General features: G+C 35.5%; 2 protein-coding genes and 2 pseudogenes across 3 annotated transcripts in view; 1 reads left to right on the forward strand and 3 right to left on the reverse strand.

Annotated features, from left to right (window-relative positions):
• HADHB (hydroxyacyl-CoA dehydrogenase trifunctional multienzyme complex subunit beta) overlaps nt 1-16,890 on the reverse strand; it is a 28,786-nt gene extending 11,896 nt beyond the window's left edge. Inside the window, exons 1-6 of one of the 2 annotated variants that reach the window (XM_011356528.2) lie at nt 16,676-16,889; nt 10,995-11,063; nt 10,847-10,891; nt 8,766-8,865; nt 4,894-4,938; nt 1,523-1,622 (exon numbers count right to left, since the gene is read on the reverse strand). In XM_011356528.2, coding sequence (XP_011354830.1) covers nt 1,523-1,622; nt 4,894-4,938; nt 8,766-8,865; nt 10,847-10,891; nt 10,995-11,055 — 351 coding nt within the window. In that variant the 5' untranslated portion in view covers nt 11,056-11,063; nt 16,676-16,889. Of the gene's footprint in view, nt 1-1,522; nt 1,623-4,893; nt 4,939-8,765; nt 8,866-10,846; nt 10,892-10,994; nt 11,064-16,675 lie in introns of both variants that reach the window. The other variant, XM_011356529.2, reaches the window with a different exon arrangement.
• An 83-nt stretch (nt 16,891-16,973) lies between these two features.
• HADHA (hydroxyacyl-CoA dehydrogenase trifunctional multienzyme complex subunit alpha) overlaps nt 16,974-27,599 on the forward strand; it is a 40,935-nt gene continuing 30,309 nt past the window's right edge. Inside the window, exons 1-4 of the mRNA XM_011356530.2 lie at nt 16,974-17,130; nt 23,222-23,263; nt 23,357-23,427; nt 25,208-25,341. Of these exons, the coding sequence (XP_011354832.1) occupies nt 17,064-17,130; nt 23,222-23,263; nt 23,357-23,427; nt 25,208-25,341 (314 nt within the window). The 5' untranslated portion in view covers nt 16,974-17,063. The remainder of the gene's footprint in view (nt 17,131-23,221; nt 23,264-23,356; nt 23,428-25,207; nt 25,342-27,599) is intronic.
• On the reverse strand, nt 20,926-21,047 carry LOC111737614 (annotated as a pseudogene).
• Nucleotides 23,828-25,089, reverse strand: LOC111737546 (annotated as a pseudogene).

The following is a 27,599-nucleotide window of genomic DNA, read 5'->3' on the forward strand; positions in this document are numbered from 1 at the left end:
GAAAACTACCCCCTGCCAACTGCACATCAGCCTCTCCATGTAAACCAATCCAAAAGGAAGAGACAGGCAAGTCTTCAGTGGGCAGGGGAAAGCTCCCCAGTGGGGCAAGTGTAAAGGACACTTAGGTCGTGTTAGCTAATCCTTTCTAGCATGTGTTATACCCTTGGCCCTAAATGATTTTCAGGACTGATGGAGCCTTAAATAGAAGTGGTTGCCGACGAGCCTTGTCCACATGCTTTTTCTATTTAAAGTCTGAATAGCTTTGAGCAAGCGTAGGCTATAGATAGAACAGTAAGGAAAAGGGGAAAGGTGCTTTTTAGTTAAGTTGGATAGCAGGGAAACATGCTTCAGTAAAGTCAGGTTCATGGGAACTCGGCACTAGAAGCTTTTTAGGATTTCGTATTAATTTTGTTAATATAAACCACAGTTCCTAAAGAAATTCTCTAGTGGGAAGTTATGTTAGCTTTTAGGTCAAAGGCCTGACATTACTGCAGCCCACAAAAATCAACTATGTTGTCATATTCAATACATTTAAAAAAGTGAACATCTAGAAAATAATGTAAAAATGAGAGGAGGGGGAAAAACCCTCTTCTTCTTAATTCTTTCCTGACTCTCTGACAACATAGTTGATTTTTGTGGGCTGCAGTAATGTCAGGCCTTTGACAGTTATATTTACTGACAGTTAAAAACGTAGGGCAGAACAAATACTTCTGTTCTTCTCAATTTCCCTTCTCTTGGCTGACAGTAATAAGGTTATTGCCTTTTCAACTATAATGAACACAATAATACAGCAGGCACAGAAAAATAAAAAGAAAATGCTGAGCATACTGAAATGTGCTTTGGAGCCAACCTTATCCAAATAATCACTTTCAAATTCAAACAAAGCTCAGATGTGTTTGGACTATTCAACATGATATGCCTGTAGGATGTGTCACATAAATTTCAAAGGCTGTTATTATCTTGGTTACCCAATAAACACTACATGGAGTTACGCTAACTAGGGTAAAAGTAAACTCTTATGAAATAGTTTTTTAAAAAAATCTGAAATAGTTTTTTAAAAACATCTGTCATTTAGTGAATAGGAACAAATGAATAAGCAAGGCTGAGCCCAACAAAAACCACGTTATGAAATAAGCTCTTCGCAAAATGTTGAAATTTGAAGTTAATTAGAAGTTAAGCTCTAACGTTACTAAAAGTCACATCAGCCACACTCTGCCACAAACTCTATTTTCCTAACAAAAGAGATAGACAAATTAACATTTCTCACACCAGCTCAAATAACTGATTTGATTTTTGTACAGTATAAAGATATACTAGCAGAATATAGTGTACATCATTTGATTTATAGTACAATTCTTTTAAATATTAAATAACATTATTCAAGTTATAAAAATCTCATTATAAGTCAAATATAACTTCACTTAATGGATTTTAATAGCTTTCAAAGACTAAATTCTATTAGTTGAAATTCAAATGGTCTCCTAACAATCTCTTTAAGCAATATAAAGTTCGTTTTACTCACTTCTCTAGCCACATTGCTTGTTTTCACTTCTTGTATAACTGTGCCATAGACAATATAATCAATAACTTCCTTTGGGACACTGGTCCGATGTAACAAACCCCTGAGAACATAAGTTCAAAGCAAAGAAACGTTTCATACATCAAGGTAGTGCCACTGATCACCACCTAAAACACCGTGCTTCTTTAAAAAGATTGAGTCTAAAATTAATAGCAGACTGTAACTTTTCCTTAATTTGACAAGCATGTGGCACCTTTTCAAAGAAGAAATGAGTGATTTAAAAAGTCAACATGTATTGTTCAATTGGCAATGAGAAGCTATATAGAAAGAATAAATAATTTGGAATACAATAAAACAGGTAAGTAAACATAGTGATGTTAGTGGGAACCAAGTTTTCGTTGAAAAGAGAAAAAGACAAATATAAAAATGAAAGAGGTAAAGTAAAATCCCAGAGATGTTAAATTTAAATTCGAAATATCAGTATAAATATAAGATTAGGTAATATACATATTTTCCTAGTTCTTCCCACTGATAGAAACTAGGAGCAATAACATTTCAGCAGAAATGAGTACACCCCGAACTCAGACTTGGTTTCTAAATGGCATTCTCCATTAAAGAAATCAGAGCTTTTTAAAAAATGAGATCAGGTTTAATGCAGGGAAAGTACAAAGTGAACCTCACTGATCTATTCTGTGCTGAAAATAAGAAAGTACTCAAATACTAATGGGACTATATCAAAAACAGGAACACAGGTGTACACATTTGTCAAAACTCATCAAACTATACACTTTAAATCTGTTCGTTTTATTGTGTGCAAATTATACTTCAAAAAAATAATAATAAAAAACAAAAAGGACATAAGAGCCAACTAGGAGCTCCCACAGATAAAATGTAGGATAATCTGAGCTTCCATAAAGAATGATGACTAAGCCTGACTATAACATAAGAAATAAACAGTATGGGAGGTGAACACACAATGTAAATATATATATGCCTTACTGTTAAAATGTACAGCTAAAACTTATTGAGTTTCGTTAACCTAGGTCACCATAAAAAAAATGTTAAGATACTTATATGTATAGAATTCTTATTTTGGATTTGATGTATTCCATTTGAATAATACTAGAAACTGAAAATGACTCAATATTTTTTCTAAAAGTTAGCAAAACATCAACCTGTTCAAGAGGTTAATAAAAATGTTAGGTATATTTGCCTCTTTTTTATATATAAAAATAAAAATTTTGAATTTGTTTTTATAGAAAATGCATTTTTACAATATAACAATCCTTAAAAATGAACATAAATGTGGCATTACATATGCAAAGTTTAATAATCAATGTTGATACATTTCCATTTTAAATAAATACTAAAGGTATGTCTACACTGCTAGCATGTTTGGAAAAGTTAAACAACTGTCTTTAACAAAAATTTTGGTAAATTGTGTAAAAAAATAAAAATAAAAATTTATTTAAAAAATTCCTCATCATTAAAAAAAAAGGAAAACTGCTTTTTTTTTTTTTGAAAACTGTTCTTTATAGAAAAATATCAGCCAGTAAAAGTAGGAGGAATAACAGAATTAGACAAATCTGTAAATGCCAATGTAAAAACTGATTCAAGCAAAAATTATCAATGTGTACTAAAACTATTTGGTGAAAGGTTGTTGAGGAAAAAGACATTCACATGGTGCTAAGATATCACTTTAATGATTACATAATAATTGCAAAGGGAAAAATGTACTTTTATAATCCAGATCTGTCAGTCTGACCACCACCATGACCAAGTGGTTAGATTCAGCATCACACATCATGTGCCTCTTGATATGATACAATACTCACATACTTTAGCCATGAAGCATTCTTAACACAAATGTTTAACCAGAATACAACCAAGCCTCTAGATCTAACTTCCAGTTTACAGGAAATTCATAGAGGAAAGTTAAATATCACCATGAGGCAACATACAGAATGTGGGACATTTATAGAACAACTGGGCTGGATTTTACAAAAAGTCACTTTTATGGGGTGGGGGTGGGTGAGGGTGGAGGCAAAAAGAAATGTTCTAAATTAAAAGAGACCGAAGAGACATATCCATTTGTAATATGAACCTTGACTGGGTCCTAGTTTGAAAAAAAAAAAAAAAAAAAAAAAAACTATAAAAAGATAAGACATTCTTGACTATGAACTAGATATTAAAAGTTATCACAGAATCATTATTATCTTAGCTATGGTAATGGTATTAAGGATAGCAGAGAAGTTCCTTATTTTTAGGAGATAAATGCTGAAATATTTAGGGCTGAAGTATGTAGGGTTGAACCATATAGATATAGCAAATATGGCAAAATAGTAACAATTATTAAATCAAGGTAGAAGGGTATTTAAGTATTCACTTAAATTCTTTCAATTTTATTGTACATTTGACATTTTTTAGAATAAAAAGTTAAAAAATTTACAAATCTCCAGCCTGAGACCATAATCAGAAATGGCATCAAAAACAGAAAAAGAAGTTGGCTTTGAGGGAAAGATAATTTTTATTTTTGATATGTTGAGCTTGAGATGTCAAAGAAAATAGGTCAAATTTAGAGATTTAGGAGTCATCTACATAAAAAAATAAAGATTAAGTAGATGAGATTTTAAAGAAAAAACGTGCACAGAGGAATGCAAAACTCTAAGGACTGAAAGTTGCAAAATACCTTTAAAAAAAGAGAAAGAACTCCAGTTTTCTATTTTTTTATTTTTATTTTGTTTTAAGCAGAGAAGAATCAGTCAGGAGATGGAAGGGAAATCATAAAGGCATGATATTAAGAAGTCAAAAAAAGACAATTTCAAGAACGCTGGCAGTGTCAAATGCTATAGAATATAAAGAGATTGGGGCCTGAGAAAAGGTTGGTGCATTTAGTGATCCCCAAGTCATTACTATTAAAATAAGTTTCCAAAGTACAGCCACCAGTTACTGTAAAGCAATAGGAATGGAAACAATTATGAGATTAAGTACAATAAATGGAATAGTAAGAAAAGAGAAGCAAGTGCTACTTTCATTCATTCTTAAAGTCTGGCAGAAAGAAGAAATAGAACAGGTGGGAAGAAAGGTCAACTGAAAGGCTTTTTTCAAATTAGAAAAGACCTGTGGCTGGCTGAAGACACAAAGGCAAAGCATCAATAGAAAATGAATGAGATGATGCCTTACATCCACAAGGTGCTTGAATCTGTGTAGCACATATAGCTAAAATCAAGAATAAATGAACCTTGTAAAAGCCAAATAAGTATTTTCTTACCACATAAAAGTTAATATATCCCAGATATGGATATTCTACTAAACATGCTATTTCAAGTGTAAAAACTGGAGAAAAGTGCTTTAATGAAACTGCATTTACTTACGAAAGTGCTGCTCTAGCCAAATCATGTGCCATCAGGTCTTTATATCTGGGGAAAGAAAATTGATCATTTAAACCCAAAACCTATTAGCTTTCCTAAAAAAAACTTTTTGCATTCTATTTGAAATACCTAGAGGGATTATCTAATATATGCTGCTACTAATTCATTTAACTTTACTATCTAAGGTAGTCCATCATTTCAGATGAAGAAATAGTGCAACTTTTGCTATTTGTCATCCTTAAAAGTCTGGCGAGCTTTAACTCAGACTTAGTTGGTTAAGAATCAAGCAAAACTTTGCCCAGTATCAAACTGTTCAGCATGACACTAGTTAAAGATTCCCTAAAACTAAACCCCACCTTCTGAGTTCTCCTTCAAAAAAACACCACCAACAACCACTAACGAACCACTACGGTGTTCCAATGTTGTTTTTTTTTTACTTTCCTCATTCCTTCAATATTTATTAATTTATGCACATTAAAAAAATTTATTTTGCAATGCCTAAAAGGACATGAAGGTCTTTAAGAAACTTTCTTTTGAAGTAATTTGAGATTTACAAAAGAACTGGAAATATAGAACAGCATTCCTGTATACCCTTTACTCTGCTTCCTCGAATGCTAATATCTTATGTAATCATGAACTTGTCAAAACTGAGAAATTAACATTGGCATAGTACATTCACTAAGCTACTAACTTTATCTGGGTCTCACCAGTTTTTCCACTAATACTTTTTACGGTTCTGTTCCAGAATCTAATACATGCATTTTGTTGTCATTGCCTCCTTCACTTTCTCTGATCTGTGACAGTTCCTTAATCTTTCCATAACTTTCATGACCTTGACACTTGACTACTAGGATTATGGATTTGGTGAAAGAGTATCAGAGAGGTAAAGTGCTCTTCCCATTGCTTCATATCAGGGTGTACATAATATCAACATGACTTATTACTGGTGATGTTAACTTGATCATTTGACTAAAGTAGTCTCTGCCAGTTTTCTCTACTATTTTTCTCTTTCTTAACTCAACTTGTTAGAAGTGAGTCACTAGTCAGGCCCTCACTCAAGGAAAGGAGAATTAAGCTTCATTTCCTAGAGAAAGAAGTAACAAAGAATTTGTGGACATATGTTAAAATCATCACAGTAATTAATATTTTGGGGAAGAGAAGTAGAGGCTATCTAATATCTTGTTTCTTAACATTTATTGCTCACTAATTTTAGCATTCATTCATAGATCTTGCTTGCAGCAATTATTACTGTGGTATTCCAACAGGCGGTTTATTTATTTCTCATTCCTTCTATATTTATTAGTTGAAATTCTTCTGTAAGGAATGTTTGTCTTTTCCTCTCATTGATTTATTCAATCATTTATATTAGATTGAACTCATGGATATTTATTTTATCCTTTGGATTAGAAGGCAATACTATCACAATTTATTTTAGTAATCAAATTCTTCTAGCTTTGGTAATTTGAAGCTATTTCAGGCTTGTCTTGTGTCCTTCTGGCATGCATCCATCTTGCGTCCATCTTTTTTTTTTCTTTTTCAAGCACTTCTTTACTTTCTGGCACAATAAGATACTCTAGGCTTATCTTGTATTTTCTCTGGCCCAGAACTAGTCATTATTCTAGGGAGCCCTTTTTAGGGTTCCTTTTACTGAAAACCGAGATTTAGGTGTAAACTCTATTTAAATATCACAAATAAATTCCATTTATTTTTAATTCTAAGATTTAATCACTGGGTTGAATAAAAAGATTCATTCTTTAAGTTCCTAAAAATTAAGACATTAAAATCCAAAAATGTTTTTATTTTCACTGTGAATCACAGAAGTACCAGTAGTTTTCCAATTTTTTCCAGTTCTCTCAAACTTAAAACTAGTTCCTTCAAATTTAGAACAGAATAATTTGGGGAAAAGTTGTGTGTCAATTTTTAAACTATAAATTATAATTTTACAATCTTTATTCTCGTATTCCTATATACCCCTCTCTACCAGGGTGACTGACAACTTCCACATCCCACTGCTGGAGTCTATTCCTAGGAGTGTTTCCCACATGCTCTCCATCTCTAAGAAGAACTCGGTTTTCCAAAAATCACTCAGGTTGAAAGAAAAGTTTCTTTAAATTGAAAAGAAAAGGATCTTTTTCCACCTAGAAAATGATCTTCTATTACAGAAGATTTTTCTGTCACCTCAATAATATGACTAAACCATTTGTCTTCTTTATAAAATTTTCCTCAATATTTTTAGTCACTTTTGTTCTTTACATAAATATTGCTTTAAATTTATTTTTTCTTCCCCACTCTCATTTCTTACATTACTCAAAGTTTTTCTCTTCTCTCTACCATAAAACTTTTTTCAATCATGATCCTGAATTAAACTCAAACAACAATAAACAAAAGAAACAAACCCTACACTAATGTGCTAAATACCTCATATCAAATTTCATGCAAATACTAATTACCAAAAAAAAACCAAAATGTTTAAATAAATGATTTAGTTGAGTGTATTTTTTAACAGCTAGTACAACAGCTAGAATAAACACCTACATAGTATACAAACAGCCCTTCCAAAAAATGATTTTCCAGCCAAGAACTTTCTCCTCTTGGCGGAACTTCCTTTTCCTACCCTGCTACTGCTGAGTAGAAAGAGTGTCCCATCTCCTCCCTTTCCTGCCGCCAAAGCTTCAGATTCTTACTCTTTCTGCTACTGTGTCAGTACAGGAAAGAGATTATACAGAGAAACACTGTTAAATGGGTGACTATACTGAGAAAAGAGGGTGAATGAAATGTTACCATTTTCTTGTAGCATTGGTTCTATAAGAAAGTACTCTCTAGGCACTAAATCATCTGTTTAAGAATGAACACTTACTGTTTGTGTATGTATGTTTACACACAGATGAGTGTGTATCTTCCACAAATGATGGCATTGTACACACTGCTCGGCATCTTGCTTTTTACACTTAACATATCTTCAAGATCTGTCTATATCAGTACATAAAGACAGGTCTCATTATTTTTAGCAGATGCCTAACATTCCTCAGCATGTGTTTAAGTTAGTGATTGCTTAATATATAAACATCAAAACAACTAAAACAGAATAGAACTAATGTTTCATTTAGTTTGATTCTAGTTACTAAAGTCCATTATCAGCTTTTGGACAGGGTAGGCCTCACTGGGGACAGAAAAGAAGCAGAAAAGTCTAGGGAGAACAACATTGCTTCTGGGGAATTTTCAGGCTGGTCTAGGAACATTCTGATTCCAAATACTTGGGTTTGTCTTATGCTGGGGTTTGGATCAACCCATCAACTCCAATTCCAGTAATTTCTTAGAGGCCAAAGCAGTAGATTAAAGGTCCTTCAGAATGCCCACAGGCCCATGTCCTCAGTGTTCAAACTTTTGAGGAGGCACAGAAACAATGACCTCATCTCTAGACAAGGAAAGACTATCTCTGCTGGAAGCTAGCTATCTGGGCCCACATTAGGTTTTCAAAAGAGGGCTGGCTGAATCTAATATTATACTAGGTTTGTTCATGAGAAAGGATGAAAAACAAATCTGCCATATTATTTCACCACTGGCTTGATATATTCGGTATTAATTTTATGAAAATGTTATCTATATATTAATCCACTAGCAACAATATTACCTACTGGGTTACATTTACAAAGACCACTTTTGAAAGTGTCTTAAAAGAAAGGATAAATAAACTATGTGGGATGATGGATGTGTTAATTAATTTGATTGTGGTAATCACAATGTATACATATATTAATCTATCACATTGTATTTCTTAAAAAAATCACATTGTACAACCTACAGTTTTTATGTGTCAATAATATCTCAATAAAGCTGGGGGTGGGGGAGAAATAACACAATCATTTCATACTTACGAAGTGCCTGACAGCAAAAATGGAATGCGAACACCCTCCACCACCACGACATTTCTTACATTGGGTTTGGCTAAGGTTTTCTTCGATTTGGTCTGGACAGCTTTAAGACAAAGTTCAAATAACTATTAGTTAAAATATACCAAATCAGATGACTTTTTACATTTTTAAAGATAGACATTCTGAGAATTACATCATTCAATGCCAAGTTGCATTTGCCATTTATCAAACCACTTCAATATATATATTTTTAAAAGGCTAAGAAACTAAGTAACTAGCATTTACGAGTTTCCAAGTAATATTTAAGGTAAATACAGAGATTATATCTAATGATGAGGGTATTTATGCCATTAATAAAATTATTTTTTTATTGAGTGTTTGACAATGACACTGAAAAAAACCAATTTGACACATAAGTCTGTCCTCAATATTAGAAGCCACAATAACTGATGTTGTTTACTCTTCACATAGCTTAATATCTTTCTTTCTATGTAGAAATAAAAGCCATTTGGTTGATGACTACTGCCATTCTGCAAAAACCTAGAATGTTTCTTGATTTTGTTTGACTTAATTTGTCGTTATTTTCTAACATCAAAAGAGTAACCTTCCTCTAATTTTTTAATTAAAAAAATAAAACATGAATATATGCTTGTAGTGGTGGGGGAAGGAGAGCAGGGGGAGGGGAAGGGGGGAGGAGGAATGGGAGGAAGAAGAGGAATGGGAAAGAGGGAGAGGAGGAAGAGGAGAAGTAAATACTAATATACGGAGAATAAAACTCTTTATGCCCTACATGCCATGTCCCTAAGCCTATAGCCAAAGCTGATTAGATTTAGGATGGGTAATGGACCACCAAAAGTCAATGCATTGAGAAGCCAAACAGTAACCAGTGTCATCTACCTATAAGTGGTAAGCTATGCCAGTCAGATTCTCTCCCTTAGGAATCTAAGCAAAGATGCATAGATAGAAATGCCAATAAGCTGAAGTTGAAAGGATGCCATGAGGAAGAACCAGGGCTTTTGCTGCCCCTTGACTCTGGCTTACAAATGATTTCAGTTTACCAGTCTATCCAAAAGCTGAGGATGAACTTTGGTAACTAGGTTCAAACTAATTGAATTATTAGTTCTATTCTGTTTATATTGTTTTGATGTTCATATTTTTAACAGCACTAACTTAAACACATGATAGGGAATGTTAGGTATCTGCTAAAATAATGAGACTCAGTCAGGTTAACAAAACTAGAATTATTATTTAGACAAAGAAACTAAGCACAGGGAAGTAAAGTGACCAGTTCAAGGCCACACTGCCCAGAAAGAGGTAGAACTGAAACGAGTAGAGTTCTTCTGAATCCTGGCAAGGTGCCTTTTCTACTAAGTTATTACCTAAGTAGAAATACCGTAACAAAATCAAAATCAGAAGTCAGAGGTCAATACAGGATCTGACAAGGAGAATAATGATACAAACTTTGTCAGGGTATTTTTAGCACTGGCCACTGATAATACATGCCTATATCGGGTTCTGCAAAAGTGAAGAAGTCTAATTTGCTGGATTTACCAAGGGTATAAATGACCATATAAAATCAGCAAATTTCCTTAGTTTCTCATTTCATAATGACTGACAACCTTCTTTTATTAACTAGTTCCCTACTCATCCCTATTTCAGGAATAGGTCCACTTATAAATGGGACAAGAAGATATTTACTAATAGAGAAGCCTATCACTAATTGCAGATTTAAAATGTTAACCTTTGACTCCATGACAGTCTCAAGAGTGTTTGTAAGCTAATCATCCCCAGGACTGATGTCAATGGGTAAACAAACTGAGCGGCAAGGCTCATGGGGCCTCCATGACTCCACCAGGCTCAAAATCCCAGAAAGCAGCCTCCTGTCAACACCCTTATGCTCAACACTACACCATGTAATATCATTATTGATTGGCCTCATATTATTTTAACTTGAAGGCAATAGTGACATGTATGTTGCTCATAAAAGGGAGAAATTTAGCAAATTAGTTCTGGTTTTCATTCAGAATTCACAACTCTGGAATCTAACATTTAAATCAGAAATGTTATTTTACAAATTACTGTACCTGGGGCAGCTCGTAGCTGGGAGGAACAGCTCAGAGGTCTTAAAGCTAGAAGACAAAATAAAGTTTACAAAAAGCAATACAATTCAATGTGTGCGTAAGATGCTTATAAATCCAAATTTAATGTTAAAAAAGAAAAAATTAAACTTACAAAATCTGAGGGCCCATTTTGCTGAACTGGGAAGGTTTTTTAAAGTCAGGATGGAAGTCATTCTGAAATCTAAAAAGAAAATAACAAAAACATAACCTGGGTTATTTGAACAATTTGTAGTTTATATTGTAGTCTACGATTTCTGATAACCTCATCCATGGCTACTATAAAATACTCTAAAATGAAATCTATTACCAACCATCCTTCCTCTAATACTGTTGTAACTACATTGACACAGCTTTCACAGTGTGCAAATCGCTATTCTAAGTGTTAACTCATCTAATCCTCACAATGACCTAAGGAGTAGGCATGATTATTATATCCTCTGTAAGAGATGAGAAAACTGAGGCATACAGGGGTTAAGTTAATTGCCCAAAGATTCATTGCTACTAAGAGGCAGAGATGGGATCTGAAGCCAGGCCGTCTAGCTTGAGTTTATGCTCTTCCCTAAGGCCCAGTAGTAGAGAGATTGCTGAGCATGATCATGAAGCCACCAGTGTTAATTTTCTGATTTTCAAATTTGTATTATGATTTTGTGGAATGTTTGTATTTGAAGGGAATACATATTAAAGTATCCAGGGATTGTGCTGTATAATTTCAGTGACTTAACTGCTATAAGAAAAAAAAGTTCATGTATTGCACTTGCTACTTTTTTATAAACTTGATATTGTCTCAAAATAATATTAAAACCTTATATATCAAAAAATGTTTAAAACATATTAACCACTTTCCTACATTCCTAAAAATGAATTCTTACAATTAAGAATTTTTTCTTACAAGTAAGAAAAAAATGTTCACAAAAATGGAAATACAAATGGCTCTTAGATACATGAAAAGGTGTTCAATCTCATTCATAAGAGAAATGCAAATTTCTCTTATGTTGCAAAACCAGAGAGATACAATATTTGACCTGTCAAATGGACAAAGACTCAAAGGTTTGCTATATTTGATATATATTGTGTGATAAGAGTATACACGAACAGGCACTCAATCTTGGTCTCTCTCTTGGGTCACTCACTCTGGGGGAAGCCAGCTGGCACATCTCCTCTAGAGCCAGCCCCATGAAGAGGCCCAGGTAGTGAGGAACTGCCTCCTCCTGCCAAGAGCCATGTGAGTGATCTTGAAAGCAGATCTTTTGGCGCAGGCAAGCTTTCCGAAGATGACAGCCCTGGCCAATGTTCTAACTACAACCTCATAAGAAACTCTAAGTTAGAACAACGCAGCTTAAGTCACCCCCAGAAACTGTATGATAATATATTTTTTGTTTTAAGCTGCTAAATTTTGGGATAATTTGTCACACAAATACAGTAGATAATATGATAAAGCCTTGTTTAACTTCTCTTGGGTAAAAAAAGAGGATGACCTATGGCTTTGAAAAAGAGGGGGAAAAAATCACATTTTTCCAAATAGGTAGATTGGAAAGAGATGAAGGAATTCAAGCTCTAGGCTCACCAGCCTAGGGACAGTCAAGGGACTCTGGCCAGGGAGACACAAATTGGCCGATGAGATGGGCAACCACTGTTGTCAGAGGCTGCATATGATGCCGCATGAGTCTAGGATACAAATTTCCTTAAGTTCATCATTAAATAAAATTCATAAAAATAGTCAAGAAAACATTGATAAAGAAAAAGGGGGTCCTTGCTCTAATAGATATTGAAACTTTCTATAAAACACCAGTAAGTAGGCAGTGCAATTCTGGCACAGAAATAAATTAAATTAATCAACATAACAGAACATAGCAAATTCAGTAGCATACTCACTCATGTGTATGAGAATTCAGTATGTAATAAAAATAACACTTCATATAAGTGGGAGAAATATGAATTATTCAATAGATTTTTTGGGAAAATGGCTAACCATTTGGAAAAAAATTTAGGTCCCTAACTTACACCATAAGTAAAAATAAATTAATCACCAGATGAATTAATGCAAATATATATTTTTAAATATAAAAATACTAGAAGAGGATATCAGAGAATATTTTTTATAACCTTAGATGGGGAAAGGCTTCCAACATATGGCACACAACCCAGAGACCATAATGGAAAATAATGAATCTGATTAGATACACACTTACAACATCTACCTAGCAAAAGATACTAAAATAAAATTAAAAGGCAAACAATAGATTAAGAGAAAATATTTGCGATATGTAAAACAGACAAAGGATTAATACCCATATTCCACAAAGAACTTTTACAAATTATAGGAAAAAGAGAAACACTCTATAATGGAATCTGTGGTTTTTATCCCAATATCCATTTCACCCCATTATGTAGTTGCCATATGCGGTTTACATGGGATTGAATTCAGTCCAATTCCAGAATTGAAACAAATCACTGTAATCTCATTCTCTGTGCCAAGATATCTGGTTCAGGTAATCAAGGCCTAAAACAACTGTGCATGGTATTGCCTTTACCATAATATTGATTTAGGAACAGAACATTCTAGTCAGTCTGATGTTCAAGTCTTCAGTTTGGAATTCTAGAACACAAATCTTCCCCCTCCCCACCCCCGAGGCCTGGGAGAGATAACGGCAGTCTACGATCAGGAAAAAAGCTAGCCTAAGGATAGTGCTGATCCCAAAAAGGACAGAGCATAGAATTTCAGAAAAATAAACTAGAACCTTGATTGATTCATATCTGAAACCCATCCTCCCCTCAGTTCTGTGAATCAATACATCGCCTTCAATAAGCTAATTTGAGTTGAATTTTGTTATTTGCAACTGAAAGGCTCCTTCCTGATACATGCCCAAAAGGAAAAATGAACAAATGAGCAACTCAGAGAAAAAATTCAAATATCAAATAAACAAAACTTTTAATGTTCAACCTCACTAACAATAAAAAATATTTTAATTACGAAAAGGTATCATTTTGGGCTTATCAGGTTGACAAAAATTTAAAATATGGTTAATATATAATTCTATTAAGAATGGACCTATTTAGGCACTTCTATATACAGTTGACAGAAGTGTAAATTGCTAAGGCCATTTTGGAAGGCAATTTTTTGTTATCTATCTAAACTTAAATTGTGACTTTCTCAGCCCAATAATTGCTCTTATTGGTCTTCAACCTATAGAAATATTCAAGACGTTGTATAGCATACATCAATTCTAGCCCATAGAAACACTCAAAATGTTCATTCTAGTGTTGTCTGCATTCATGGAAAACTGGAACTAATCTAAATGCACATCAGTAGGAAATGGCTAAATAAATTATATTGCAAACATATCATGGAATATACTGTGGCAGCAGTTTGAAAAGAAAAATGAAACATAATTATATGGATATATTGACATGGAAAAAATATCCACTATATTAAATGAAAAACCAAGCTGCTAAAGAGTATGTATAATAAGAATGCATATGATGAGAAAGAGAGAGAAAAAAGCAAGTCCATAAAACTAAGAGTCTATATATGGAAGACATAAAGAGGAGCTTTCATTTTATATTCTTCTGTCTTCTTAAATATATTAATAATGAATATTTTTATGTATAGTATAATTCTAGTTTCATTTTTAAAATCTACATATTAATATTTATATAGATAAATATAGATATTCAAATGCATAAAAATGTTCAGAAAAATACACAGCAAAATGTTAATAGTTATTTCTGCATGGTGGAATTATAAGTATATTTTTATTTGGACTTTTCTGTAGTTTCTGAAAAAAATTATATAGAACATATATTCCATCAATAATTAATAGAAAACAGGGAGCGATTTCAAGAGCAAGAGGGACTAAGCAAGCTACCCTATGGGAGGGTCGACCCTTACTGTCATTTGCTCTACACTTCAGAAAATAGACATCTTGACTCAGGAATTTGGGGAGCATGGAAACTCTACAGTAAGGTAGACTTGAGTACAATATGGAACTATAGAAAGATGCAGGTACTTCGCAGGTAATAAAAACAAGATGCAGGTACTTCGCAGGTAATAAAAACAAGATGCACTGGCTCCAACAGCTCATGATTACAATATCATTAAGACACAAAGTAATGGTTCAGAGCACAAACTCTAAAATCAGACTGTCAAAATCCACATTCTGGCTCTCCGCTAGTTGAATGATCTTAAGCAAGTTACTTAACTTTTCTGCTTTAGGATTAAGATATAGATAATTCATCTGTAAAATGAATCTATAAAATGTAGCTAATTCCAGTACCTACCTCACAGGGTTATTGTGAGGAATAACTAAATTAATATATATAAAGCACTTAGAATAGTACTTGATACATAGTAAGGGTCATACATTTGTTTGCTATTAGTATTTGTGGATGGTGGCATAAATGCACTTAGTTTCCCTCTATGTAAACCACAATAAGAAATATTTCTGCCCTGATGGAGTTCACCATTTTGTTGAAGGGACAGGGAACAAAAAAGTCTAGTCAAAAGTGTTATCTTCAACAGGGATTGCCAAATTACAACCCATGGGCCTCTGGGTAACAATAGTTGTTACATTTTTAAAGAGTTGCAGAGCAAAACAAAACAAAGAATATATACAAGAGATCAATGTGGGTTTGTAAAGCCTAAACTATTTACTATCTGGTCCTATACAGAAAGTTTGTCACTCCTTATCTAAATAATAAGTGCTACAAAAATCTTATGTTGAAGGGCCTTGGGAGGGCAACAAAAATCCTCTTTGAAAATTAAATACTCGCTGGTCATCCATCCAGTTTCTGCTTAAAGTGCACGAAGTGATAGAGGACTATTTGACTTGACCTTTAAAGAGAAACCTCTTTTCTTTCCATACTAACTTCAGTCTCACTTTCCAGCCATTTCCCCAGACCCCTTCTAGCTTCCTCTCTTGTGGAACTTTCAGTGTGGTAAGCAGTGAGACAGATTTACATCCAAATCCTGGCTCTACCACCTACCAGAAATGTTACATAAACTCTCTGAGCCTCCCAAACTTCATCTAGAAAATGCAAACAACAATAACTTTGAGATTGTGAGGATTAAATAAGATGGCGTTAATGAAGGCCTTCAATTTTACTTGCTTTTGGAATCGATCAACTTAGTCTTGAACTCGAGCCCATGTTTCTAGCACAAAAACAGATATCATGCAATGCAGAGCTCTTGACTAGAAGTTAGCAGACTTGGGCTCTAGCCTTATTTCTACCACCTGTCGCCATGGGTAAAATCACTCACTCTGATTTATGGGCTTCAGTTTCCTTCCAACAAAGTGAAGGGGATGAATGACCAGATGAATAGCCAGGTCCCTGCTGAGTTAGAAAGCCCTCTGGAGCACTGCATCTCCAAACAGGATGGAGGAACGTATCCTCCCACACTCCTTCCACGAAAGGTCACACGACCAGTCCCATCCTTGGTAGCAGGAATCGGGGTAAACCCGTGGGCCCGTTCAGAATCTATATAGCCGTTGACCTGACTACGGGAACGGTTCGTTTACTTGAGATGATAAATTAAAATACGCAGTTTACAACAATGCTAGGAGCTGCAGACGTAACACCAGTGCAAATTACTTCACTAAATGCTTTAGCGTTGGAGAGCTCATCCGAGCTTCCTTCGGCTTGCTAGAGCATCACTTCTCCAAAAAGAGGGGGGCAGCCGCGGGCCGTAAGTGGGAAAGAAATACGAATCCAGCCGAGGGGGAACGTCAGGAGGTAAGAATCCAGCCGAGGGAGAACGTCAGGAGGTAAGCCGAGCCCACGCACAGTCTCACCTACCTTCGCGTCCGCTAGAGCTCCCACGGTTGGAAGGACCGAACCCAAGAGCCAAAAGTTGAGCTCATCAAAAGTCGGGTCCTACTAGAAAAGGACTTCTCACATACACCCGCGGGCTCCTCTAGTCTCGCGGCTGCCCGCCGTCAGCCTGACTGGAAAACCTGGCACTACACCTCTCCTCCGTGGGCCTCCTTCGTTCCAGTGGAGAAAGAGTTTTTTCTGCCCTGTTAGCAGGAAGGGAAGGGCAAAGTTAAGAGGCCTGCGGCAGCTCAGTATTGGAGTTTTAGTCAGGCAGTACGTTGGACGCCTAGCCAGGGCAAGGCTGCGGGAAGAAGTCTGGTTGGTCGCCAACACTCGAAGCGCTTTCCACTTTCGTCCTATTCTGCGCAAGATGGTCGCTTCCCGGGCAATTGGCAGCCTGAGCCGCTTCACTGCCTCCAGGACGCTCCGCTGCTCAGGTGAACTCGGGACAGAACTCCTGAGGAGACTGGGGAGGTCTCGGATCCGCATCTTCCACTGGCTGCCGTTTCCCTGTCCCCGCCCGGGGCCCCAGCCCTGGATCGAGGGGGAGGGATGCTGCCCTGGGACTCGGTTTCCTGTGTCCTTGTGAAGGGACTGTCATTTCCACTAGGACGATTCTGATTTCTACAGCAATTCAGGCTCCGTAGTTTGAGTCCTATATACCAGTCTGGCACTTTGTGCAGGTTTCCCCTTCTCACTTTGGGCTCACGCCCGTCTTAGTTTCTTTAACGATGGCCTTGGACTTGTCCCTACTATATTGGGAGTTCTACGACTGGGACAGTCCAGTCTGTCACATCTTTATGGCTCCACGGCAACTTACCCGTAACAAGAGTTATCTAAAAGCTTGGATGGAATTAACCAGCCTTGAAAATTACTGCCACTGTCTGCACCCTTCCCTCAAAACCAGTGTGTACCACATTTTTTAATAAGGAGCTCAACTCTTGCTGTTCCAATAACCCCACTTTGAATGTATAGTACGTTGAATTTCAAGGGGCGGTTCTGCAACTTTCTAAGAAAAAATTCTTAAAAATACACAAATACGTGTATCTTAAGAAATAAAATGGTAGATAATATTAAGAACTATTTCTAGTTTCTAACAATACCCGGTTAGCTTACATTAGCTATCTTTTTCTCTTCAAACTGGCAATGAAAGGGAGACAGTAGGTGGTTGTGGAAAATTAAGTATTTTCCTCCCATCTCAAATCTATAAGGTGAAATTGACTTTTTATTACATGTTGTACTTAATACGGGTTACTTAGTTAGAAATTTAATTTGTAATATGCCTTCCTCCTCCTGAACCACTGATTTTGTGCTAATTTCAGACAGGTAACTGGAATCTCCCTTTACAGTAAGGGGGTAATCTTGAGTGATTGAATCTTTTTCTGCTTTCTTACTTCAACCACTGTTTTTAGTTTCCACAGGACTGCTGTGAGTGTGCACCAAATTATAAAAATTGAAATATAAAGATTGAGGAAGCGGGTTAAGAAAAAAGAATCACCCATTCTCTTACTACTCACATGTTACCTTGCAGTCTGTTTTGTTTCCTGTCTTCTGCGTTTATGATTTAACACTTTAGAAAATCAAATGTATATTTTTCAACTTGCACCTGCATTACTTTTAAGGTACTTCTAATGGATTAGTGGCTGGTGGAACACTAAGTTGATAGGTCAAGTGGTTTCTAGTCGCTATGTGACTCTGGACAAATACTGTAATCTAACTGGGTTTTCTTTTCCTCAACTGTAAAATGAATGATTGAGACATATACCTTGCATTATGTTTTCACCAATAAGAAAATATAGTTCGTTATAGTTATTGCCTCTTTTAATAGCAATTTATAAATATTGAAAAGATGTCTAGAAAGTGAATTTAAACTTATGTGCACACCTGGATTGCCATTTAGACTCAACAGTTTGGTCCTCCACCTTGAAAGTCTGTGCCAAGGCATTGCCAATCATTTAATGAGATTATGACATTTATTGGCAGATGATTAAATTATCGTGGAGTTAATGTGTGATTCTTGAAGTTTTAACCCATTCTTCCTCTATGAGTGCTAAATGCTGAATATTGCTGTCAAATGAAAATCACATCTTGACCAAAATATCTTGTTTAATTTCTACTTCTGCCCTAAATCTAAATTTCTAATTATGTAACTGGTAAAATAATTTCACAGGAACTTAATTAGAGACAAATACTTTAGAGGATGATGTATATTTAAATTTTATTTTCACTTTTGTAATCCTGTCCCTTCCTTGATCCTATCCCTTTGAATATTGAGAAAACTGTTGATTGTTACAACCAAAGTAACATTTTCATATTTGAAATTTGTGTCAGCATAATCCAGCTCTCTCCACTGATGTAGTCTTAGGTCTTGTATGTATCTTCTTGAGTTAAATTATAAAATGATTAAAAAGTGGGACAAAGGTTTCTCTTTTGCTGGCACAGTATTTAGGCTAAAGTTCACCCAGCTGCTCCAACGTAAGCCCTGCTGATTAGATAGTAGCTAAGGCTAGATTCCAAAAGCAAAACTACCTTGTACTCCAACTTGATTTAGTATGTGTACAAACACATCTGGAAAACAACTGTGTTTTGCAGTTGTTTTCCAGATGTGTTTGTACACATACTGATTTTTCTTTGTTTTTTGTCTCAGTTGATTTAGAGGAGATTTTGTGTATGTGCATGTGGATGTGTATGCAGCAAAGGTAGGTCAGTGAGTAAGGATTTAAAAGGCTTAATCTATAAACTGATGAGCACTAACCTGTTTCCTCAAGTATTTGGTCTTTAAAATTGCAACCCAGGCCCAAGCCCCCCTCACATGCTCTATTTTTTTGTTTGTTTAGGCACTTATCTTTTAACATACTTATTTACATATTTATTATTATTATTTTTTTGTCTTCCCACACCATCCCTCCTACCCCACATTCCCAATCAGTCCATTCCCCAGTCTAATCCACTTTACCCTGTTTTAGCTAGAATTGCCTGTTCCCTTGTTCTCCTCCCACTGGAATTTCTTCTACTTTATAGGCAAACTCCTCATTATGCCAGGATTAGTTTCACCTCTCATTTATCTCTGCTGAGTAGAAACTAATTCTTCCCAGATACCACATTGCCTGCTGCCATAGAGCGTAAGCTCCACGAAGAGAGATTTTTGTTCTTTTTTCGAGTGCCTAGAGTGTGTGGCTCATGGTAGGCCACAATAAATTTTTTTATTGTTGAATGAATGAGATGATATTGGAAGAGATTACAGAGATATTGGGGAAATACCTGCTATAGATGCAGCAATTAGAGAACAAAACAGTAAATAATAAAAACGAAAATTCTGGCAGGGAAGGGAAAGGTGGTTGTAGATGGAATCTCAAGATAGGGCTTTGTGGAAAGGATTAGAGCCATGACACAAATATAAAGAAGGAAGAGTGATAAATACAGATGATACAAATTTCAAATGCTAGAAAAGCAAAGAAGAGAAGAATATCATTAATGAAGTAGAAGTGCAGGAATTGAAGAGATGGCTGACTTCTAAATTTACTTTGGTATAGCACTTCGACTTACAGGAACTTTTATAATCATTACATCCCTTTTATTTCTGTCTTCATAAGAACACTGAAATGCACTGAGAGACTTGTTCATAGTCATACAGCTAGTAAATGACAAACCTGATAGTTGAACAGTCTTATGATTTTCAGGTCATTTGTCTTTGCATTAAGGTTGCTGATTGGATTATTTAAAGGAAAAATGAAGATGGAACCGGAGATCACCCCACTGTGGTTCTAGTGCCATCTATACAGGTTTTTTTAGTATCTTGCTTTGCCTTTCAGACCAATATAAAGTTGCTATTTTCTGTGCCTTCTCTTCCCCATTATTAAAGAACTGCAGGATAAAGAGAAAGATGGAGGAAGCAGGAGCCTTGGCTACTACCAATAATCCTCTTCTAATCCACTACACCATCAGTGGGTTCTCCAAATCAGTGGTTCCCACATGCCCATTTGTTTGCAGTCCACTTCAGTTATATTTTTAAAAAATACAGGTTCCGAGACTCAGCCGCCTTCAATTCTAATTCTGTGGTTCTAGGTTGTCTGTCACCCAGGAATTTGTGGGTATATTTGAGTCTCCCCAGCTGATTCTTTTTTTTTTTTTTTTTTTTTTTTTTTAGGCAAGGCAACCCTTGGTTGATCTCACAGATTGCAAGGACCTTGTCAGTTTACAATCCCTTATTTTTATTTACTTTTTATTTTTTACACCTACAGCACCTGGTGGTCTTCCTAGGTGGTCTCCCATCCAAGTACTAACCAGGCCCAACCCTGCTTAACTTCCGAGATAAGACGGGATCAGGCTTGTTTAGGATGGCATGGCTGTAGACCCCAGCTGATTCTAATGCCCAACATAGTTCTGGAGTGAATCACTTTTCAGTATGGCTATAGGAATCCCAGTCCAACTGGATATGTTGAATAGTCTCACGTGTAATAGTTCCCCACTCCAGAAGGGTCGTGCCTTCTGGTCAATTATAGACAATCCTAACTTGGAAAGTGGATATATTTCTAAGGTTTGTTTCTTAATCACATAGAAAATACTTTTGGTAGAGTCGATGTTTAAAATTGCATTTAGAATACCACCATGACATAAAATGACCAAAATGGTTTAATTTTATTGTTCATTGACCTTGATTATCATTGCATGCTAAGGCAAAGTTTGACATGCCTAGATCAGTTGAAGCTGGGATATAGAGAATGAGAGTAAGCACAGAGAAAAACAGGTTGTCACAAAATTTAGTCGCTGAGAGGTGGCTAGTGGTTTTAACTTTTTAAAAATTTAAATAATAGCACTCCTAGATTAGGCAGGCACTGCACACTCTCCTAAGTTATGTTTGTGGATTCCAAAACCGTATAGCCACTAATGTAGCCCAAATGTAGTATATTTTGATGAAAATTAGAAATAAAAAAGTTTAATACTAGTAATAAGAACTAAGGAATATTTGGGTAAAGCTAGTATAGTTAGAGGAGATACATGAAGGAACCACTGGATATTATTTAAGTGCTAGTTCTTTGTTATATTTAATATTACTTTAAAACTTATGCCTTTTTCTGGTACAAGTGTTTCATGTGTTTCGTGACAACTATTACAGTTGTCAAGTATGAAGGGATTTTTAGAACCAAAGAAAGAAAACCTTTTCATAAGATAATTGGACAAGATTTGGAAGATGTGTGTAGAGAGAAGTAAGGAGTTAAAGAGGTGCATAGGCGATATAGTTTGAGGTGAATCATGAATAAAGGGAAGGTAGAGGAGAGTATTTTTTAAAAAGATTGGAAGTTGTACTTAAGGGATGCTGACCCTGTGCTAGTCTCCAGAGCAGCTTGGTTACTATCTAGAGCATGATGTTTGGATGAGAGCAGGGCAAAGGTGAGTCTTTAATGCTAAAAAGGAGGTATGGTAATGGCCAGAACAAACCTGGAATTTTTGCCTAGAATTCCTCAATGTTCCTTACCTTCTATCCAGAGTTCAGATTGAAAGACACTCTGTTGGGACTTATGATGGCTTGTGCTGAAAAAGGTCATTATGCTGGAGAGCCTCAAGTAGTGAAGTGGTTGGGAAAGAGGAAGGAGAATAGCTGGTCTCTGTTATCCCCAGAGTAGGCGTATTCTTGGTGGAGTGCAGTATAGTCTTTTTCAGTTAGAAATGATTAAAATAGCTAAGTGTGACAGTTTTATTTATAATAGTCACTAGTGCCCCTTGATTTTGCTTTTAATAATACTGGAAACTCCATCTCGCCATAAAAAATGTAAGAGGATATGATTGGAGAACACAGTTGAGATATATTTGGAATACATATGAACTGACATGAATTGCTTTGTAGATTACTTCTTCTTAGTATATACGTTTCCTATGTCTGCCGTAACAAATCTCCACAAATTTAGTGTCTGAAACAATACAAATTTATTCTCTTACAGTTGTGGATATCAGAAATGAGTCTCACTGGGCTAAAATCAAAGGTGTTGGCAGGGCTGTGTTCATTCTGGAAGCTCTAAGGAAGACTCCATTTTCTTGCCTTTTCTAGCTTCTAGAGCCTGCCTGCGTTTCTTGACTTCTTCAAAGTCAGCAAAATGGGACCAAGTCCTTCTCAGGCTTCCATCTCTCTAGTTCTCTTTGCCTCTCTCTCTTTCCCTTTGTGATTACATTGGGCCCAACTGGATAACCTAGGAAATCTCCCTATATTAAGGACAGCGAACTAGTAACCTTAATTCCATTTGCAACCTTAATTCCCCTTTGCCGTATAACGTAACATATTCACAGTTGCTGAGGATGTGAACATCTTTGAGGGGACATTCTTCTATCTGCCACATTTAGTATCCAATTAATCATATGACCTGATAATTGAAACAAAAAAAATATATGTTAGTGGTCACAATAATGGCTTGGAACACATTGTTTTAATTTTGTTTTTTGTTGTTGTTATAAATTCCAGCTTCGTCATATATAACAGGTACTATAGGAATTGTTTTGTAAAATAATTAATTTTGAAATACTTTTTTCCTTTAGGTTATATTTGTCGCAACTTTACAGCATCCTCTGCTTTGCTGAGTAAGTTTAATTTCTTGTCGACATGCTTATAATGCTATTTAGATTTATTTAGCAGTAAACATGTTTACAAATAAATTTTCCTTCTCTTTTTAGCCAGGACCCATGTTAACTATAGAGTCAAAGGAGATGTGGCAGTTATTCAAATTAACTCACCGAATTCAAAGGTACCTACTTTAACTTGCTGCAGGTTATTGTTAGTAACTACATTCACTTATTAGTGACTTATTTGTACAAGCTTTGTATATAAGAATCAAAACTGACCTACTTGTGAGGTTTTTGAATCTGGTTTCTTCATTGCCTGCCCAACACAAGTCTTTATTCATAAGTTAGCCGGCTTAAATGTGATTGTTCAGCTTCGTGAGGGACCTGACTGGATGCAGTTCACATATATGGAGATCATCTTCTGTTCAAAGTGGAGCTTCATTTGTTTTTGGTAACTACAGCAAACGTGCAGTTTTGTGGTTTTTTTCAATACACAATTTTTTTTGCATCTTTAAAATATCACAGGTAAGTCTGAGAGATCATCTGACATCTTGGCATTTCTATAGCTGGACAACTTTGACCTTATTCATCAGCCTACTGAACTGTTCCTTTTTCAGAAACATAAATACCATCCAAAAATTTTCTGATATCCTTGTTTTTCGCTGTTGTGGCTTGTTGAATCAAAGCAGCTGAATTTGATAAAAGTTCAATGTCATTTCCTTCAAGAATTAACTCATCTTCCTGGGCTTGAGATACTGAATAAGCAACACCTGACTTCAGCCGAACGCTGCGGATGTATTTCTCACCCAAGAAATTTCTAATTTCAATAAGAACCATTCTCCTGAATAACGACGTTGATGGGGAAGTGAGCATACACACACCTCATCTTGTAACAAAAGCCCAATGTAACACCCTTGATCATGTTCTGTACATGACTACAGATAGTGCGAACAGTAGCCAGTTCCTTTCTATTTTCCCACCATTTGTAAACCCAGAGCCTCTTCTTTTTCCTTCCAAGGAGACTGAGTTCTACATTGATGTGATTGAAGTCCCGCCGCAGGATGCCTCTGGGGCCCTTCACAATAACTGAGCATCCCTTCACAGTGATATCCACATTTTCTGGAACGTTGACAGTCTGATTGCTGAGAATGGTCTTCATCCTCTCAGTAGATGCAGCAAAGAGACCATATATGCAATATTAATCCAATCTTTTGCCAAGAAGAGCTTTATTGCAGAGGCTCATGCTTTTCTCCTATCTAAAATTGTTGTAAAGGTTTTGTGTTTCAGAAGTCTTGTTATCGGAGATCTAGTAGGACCTAGAAGCAAGTAACAACTATCATAAATTAAGGAAAATAAGAGACAGTCCCCCTCTCTAGAGTAAACCATGGCACCCACTAACCAATGATTCAAACTTAAGATATTTTTTTCAGAATTTTCTAAGTTGAACATTTTTCCTGATCACAAAAGTAACACATGCTTATGGTAGGAAATTTTAAAACTTTAAAGAAAAAAATAACAACGATTTATACTCCAAACCAAAGGATAACCACTTTTAACGTTTAATGCAGTTTCAACAAACAGTATTGATGAAATTAAGATCATACCATATGTCTAATTTTGATTCTTCTTTTTCCTTAAAAATCATACAAATTTTTTCAATGCCAGCAAATGTTTATAGACTTGTTTATAGCCTGCATATGATTCAGACTCTTAGGAATATGACCCCAAGTTCCTCCTCTGACTAGACTTATTTTCAAAAGGAAGGATACTTATAGTTAGCCAAAGCTGCCTAAATAGAAAGCACTGGGTATTCGATTTTTTCCCCACCTCTCTTTCTTGCTTTTAGCAGTATACCTCTTATGATAAACATATTTCCTACAGTCAAATAGCATCTGATGGTAATTTGCATATCTGATACTTCAAATTGAAACCTTTAGATTTATATGTATTTCCCTTTGGCAGGTAAATGTACTGAATAAAGAACTGCAGTCAGAATTCGCAGAAGTAATGAATGAAATCTGGGCTAGCGATCAAATCAGAAGTGCTGTCCTTATCTCCTTAAAGCCAGGCTGCTTTGTTGCTGGTGCTGATATCAAGTAAGTTTTAATAAAGTTGATAAAAAGAAAAAAAAGTTTTTTGCATGAGCCTTGTAAAACTAAATATAACCTTTCTTTAAAGAAGTTGAAAGCAGTTCAAATTCTTATTGAGAAGAATAAAAAATACTATAAAATTGAACTAACAATGAGATGCCATTTAAAAGTTTAAAAATATGTTAACAAGGACTTGGGGAAATGATACTTAATATATTACTAGTAGGTATGCCAATTGGTACAGCCACTTTGGAGAGCAATTTGGCAGCATTTAGTAAAACTGAAAATACATCATAAAATCCAGTGATGCCTCCTCTAGGTACATGCTAGAGAAATCCTACTCTTTGTGTTTAAGGACCCATGTACAAGGATGTTCATTCCTGTGTAGTTTAAAAGAATGAATAATTTAAAACCAGCTAAATGTCAGTCATTAGGGAATGGATAAGTAAAATGTGGAACAGTCACAGTTTCACATAATACTACAAAACAGTTAAAAGGAATTACTAGATTACAACATAATGTTGGAGCTCAAAAACATAATGTAAAGTTAAAAAGCAAGTTACAGAATGTTTTTATTTAAAGCTTTTTAAACCATACATGAAATACTCTTTATATTATTTATTAATACAGCATGTAGTTGGTCTGGAAGAATATACTACACACATGAAAATGGTTGAAGATAAATGAAGTGGCTAGTAGGACTTGAAGAGGCTGTCAAAGGGAACTTTACTGATGCAGCTAATAAATTTTCTTTTTTAAAATGATAGAATGTATACATATAAAACTCGTTTACAATTCTTTAAAGCAGGAATCCCCAACCCCCAGGCCACAGACCAACTGGGACTGGTCTGTAGCCTGGTAGGAACCAGGCAGGCCACACAGGAGGTGAGTAGCCAGCAAGGAAGTGAAGCTTCATCCGTGTTTGCAGCCACTCCTAGCACTAGCATCACCACCTCAGCACCACCTCAGCTCCACCTCAGATCATCAGGCATTAGATTCTCATAGGAGCACTGGTCCCCGGTGCCAAAAAGGTTGGGGACCACTGCATTAAAGCATATGGAAGGAGGAGAAGTGATATCTTAGTGTTAATTTAATGGGTTAAAATCTTAACAGTTATTAATTCTGTCAAAATATGGGTATTTATTATTATTCATTCTTTGGGCAATGATAGCCAATATTATAGACTTAATAATTTGTACCTTAGGTGTTTGTATATTTTAAAACTTTTTTCACATTGTGTACCTTTTCTATTACGTAAGTAGGAATTATTTTTTTTATTTTTTTTAAATATCAGGGTTTTTTTTTTCATACTATATATACATAATTTTATTTTTTTTAGTATTTTTTTAATTTTCCCCCTCCCCCTTCCTTCCTCCCTTCTGGTAACCACTAGTCCATTGTCCATGTCCATGTGTCTCTGTTTGTTTGTCCTGTTCATTTGTTGCTTTTAGGTTTATATCCCACATGTGCGATATCATGTGATTTTCAGCCATTTCTGTTTGGCTTATTTCACTTAGTATGATTATTTCAAGGTCCATCCATGTTGTTGCAAATGGCAGTATTTCATCTCTTCTTATGGCTGAATAATATTCCATTGTATATATGTACCACAGCTTCTTTAGCCAATCATCTATCGTAGGACACTTTGGTTGCTTCTATGTCCTGGCCACTGTGAATAATGCTGCTGTGAACATTGGTGTGCAAATATCTTTTCGGATATGGGTTTTCAAGTCTTTGGGGTAAATACCCAGTAAAGGGATTACCGGATTATATGGTAGGTCAATTCTTAGTTTTTTGAGGAACCTCCATACCACTTTCCATAGTGACCGTACCAATTTGCAGTCCCACCAGCAGTGTATGAGGGTTCCTATTCTTCACATCCTCTCCAGTATTTGTTATTACTTGTCCTGTTGATTATAGCCATTCTAACAGGTGTGAGATGGTATCTCATTGTGGTTTTGATTTGCATTTCCCTAATAGCTAACGACGTTGAGCATCTTTTCATGTATTTGTTGGCTATTTGTAGGTACTCTAGGGAGAAGTGTCTGTTCAGGTCTTCTACCCATTTTTTGATTGGATTGTTTGTTTTTCTGTTGTTATCGAGTCTTTGTATGAGTTCTTTGTATATTTTGGATATTAGGCCCTTATCGGAGGTATTGCTTGCAAATATATTTTCCTATTTGTATGGTTGTCTCTTTACCTTGTTGACGGTTTCTTTTGCTGAGCAGAAGCTTTTTAGTTTGATGTGGTCCCATTCATTTATT

The sequence above is a fragment of the Pteropus vampyrus genome, unplaced genomic scaffold (genome assembly GCF_000151845.1).
Source record: "Pteropus vampyrus isolate Shadow unplaced genomic scaffold, Pvam_2.0 Scaffold28, whole genome shotgun sequence".
Classification (NCBI taxonomy): Eukaryota; Metazoa; Chordata; class Mammalia; order Chiroptera; family Pteropodidae; genus Pteropus; species Pteropus vampyrus.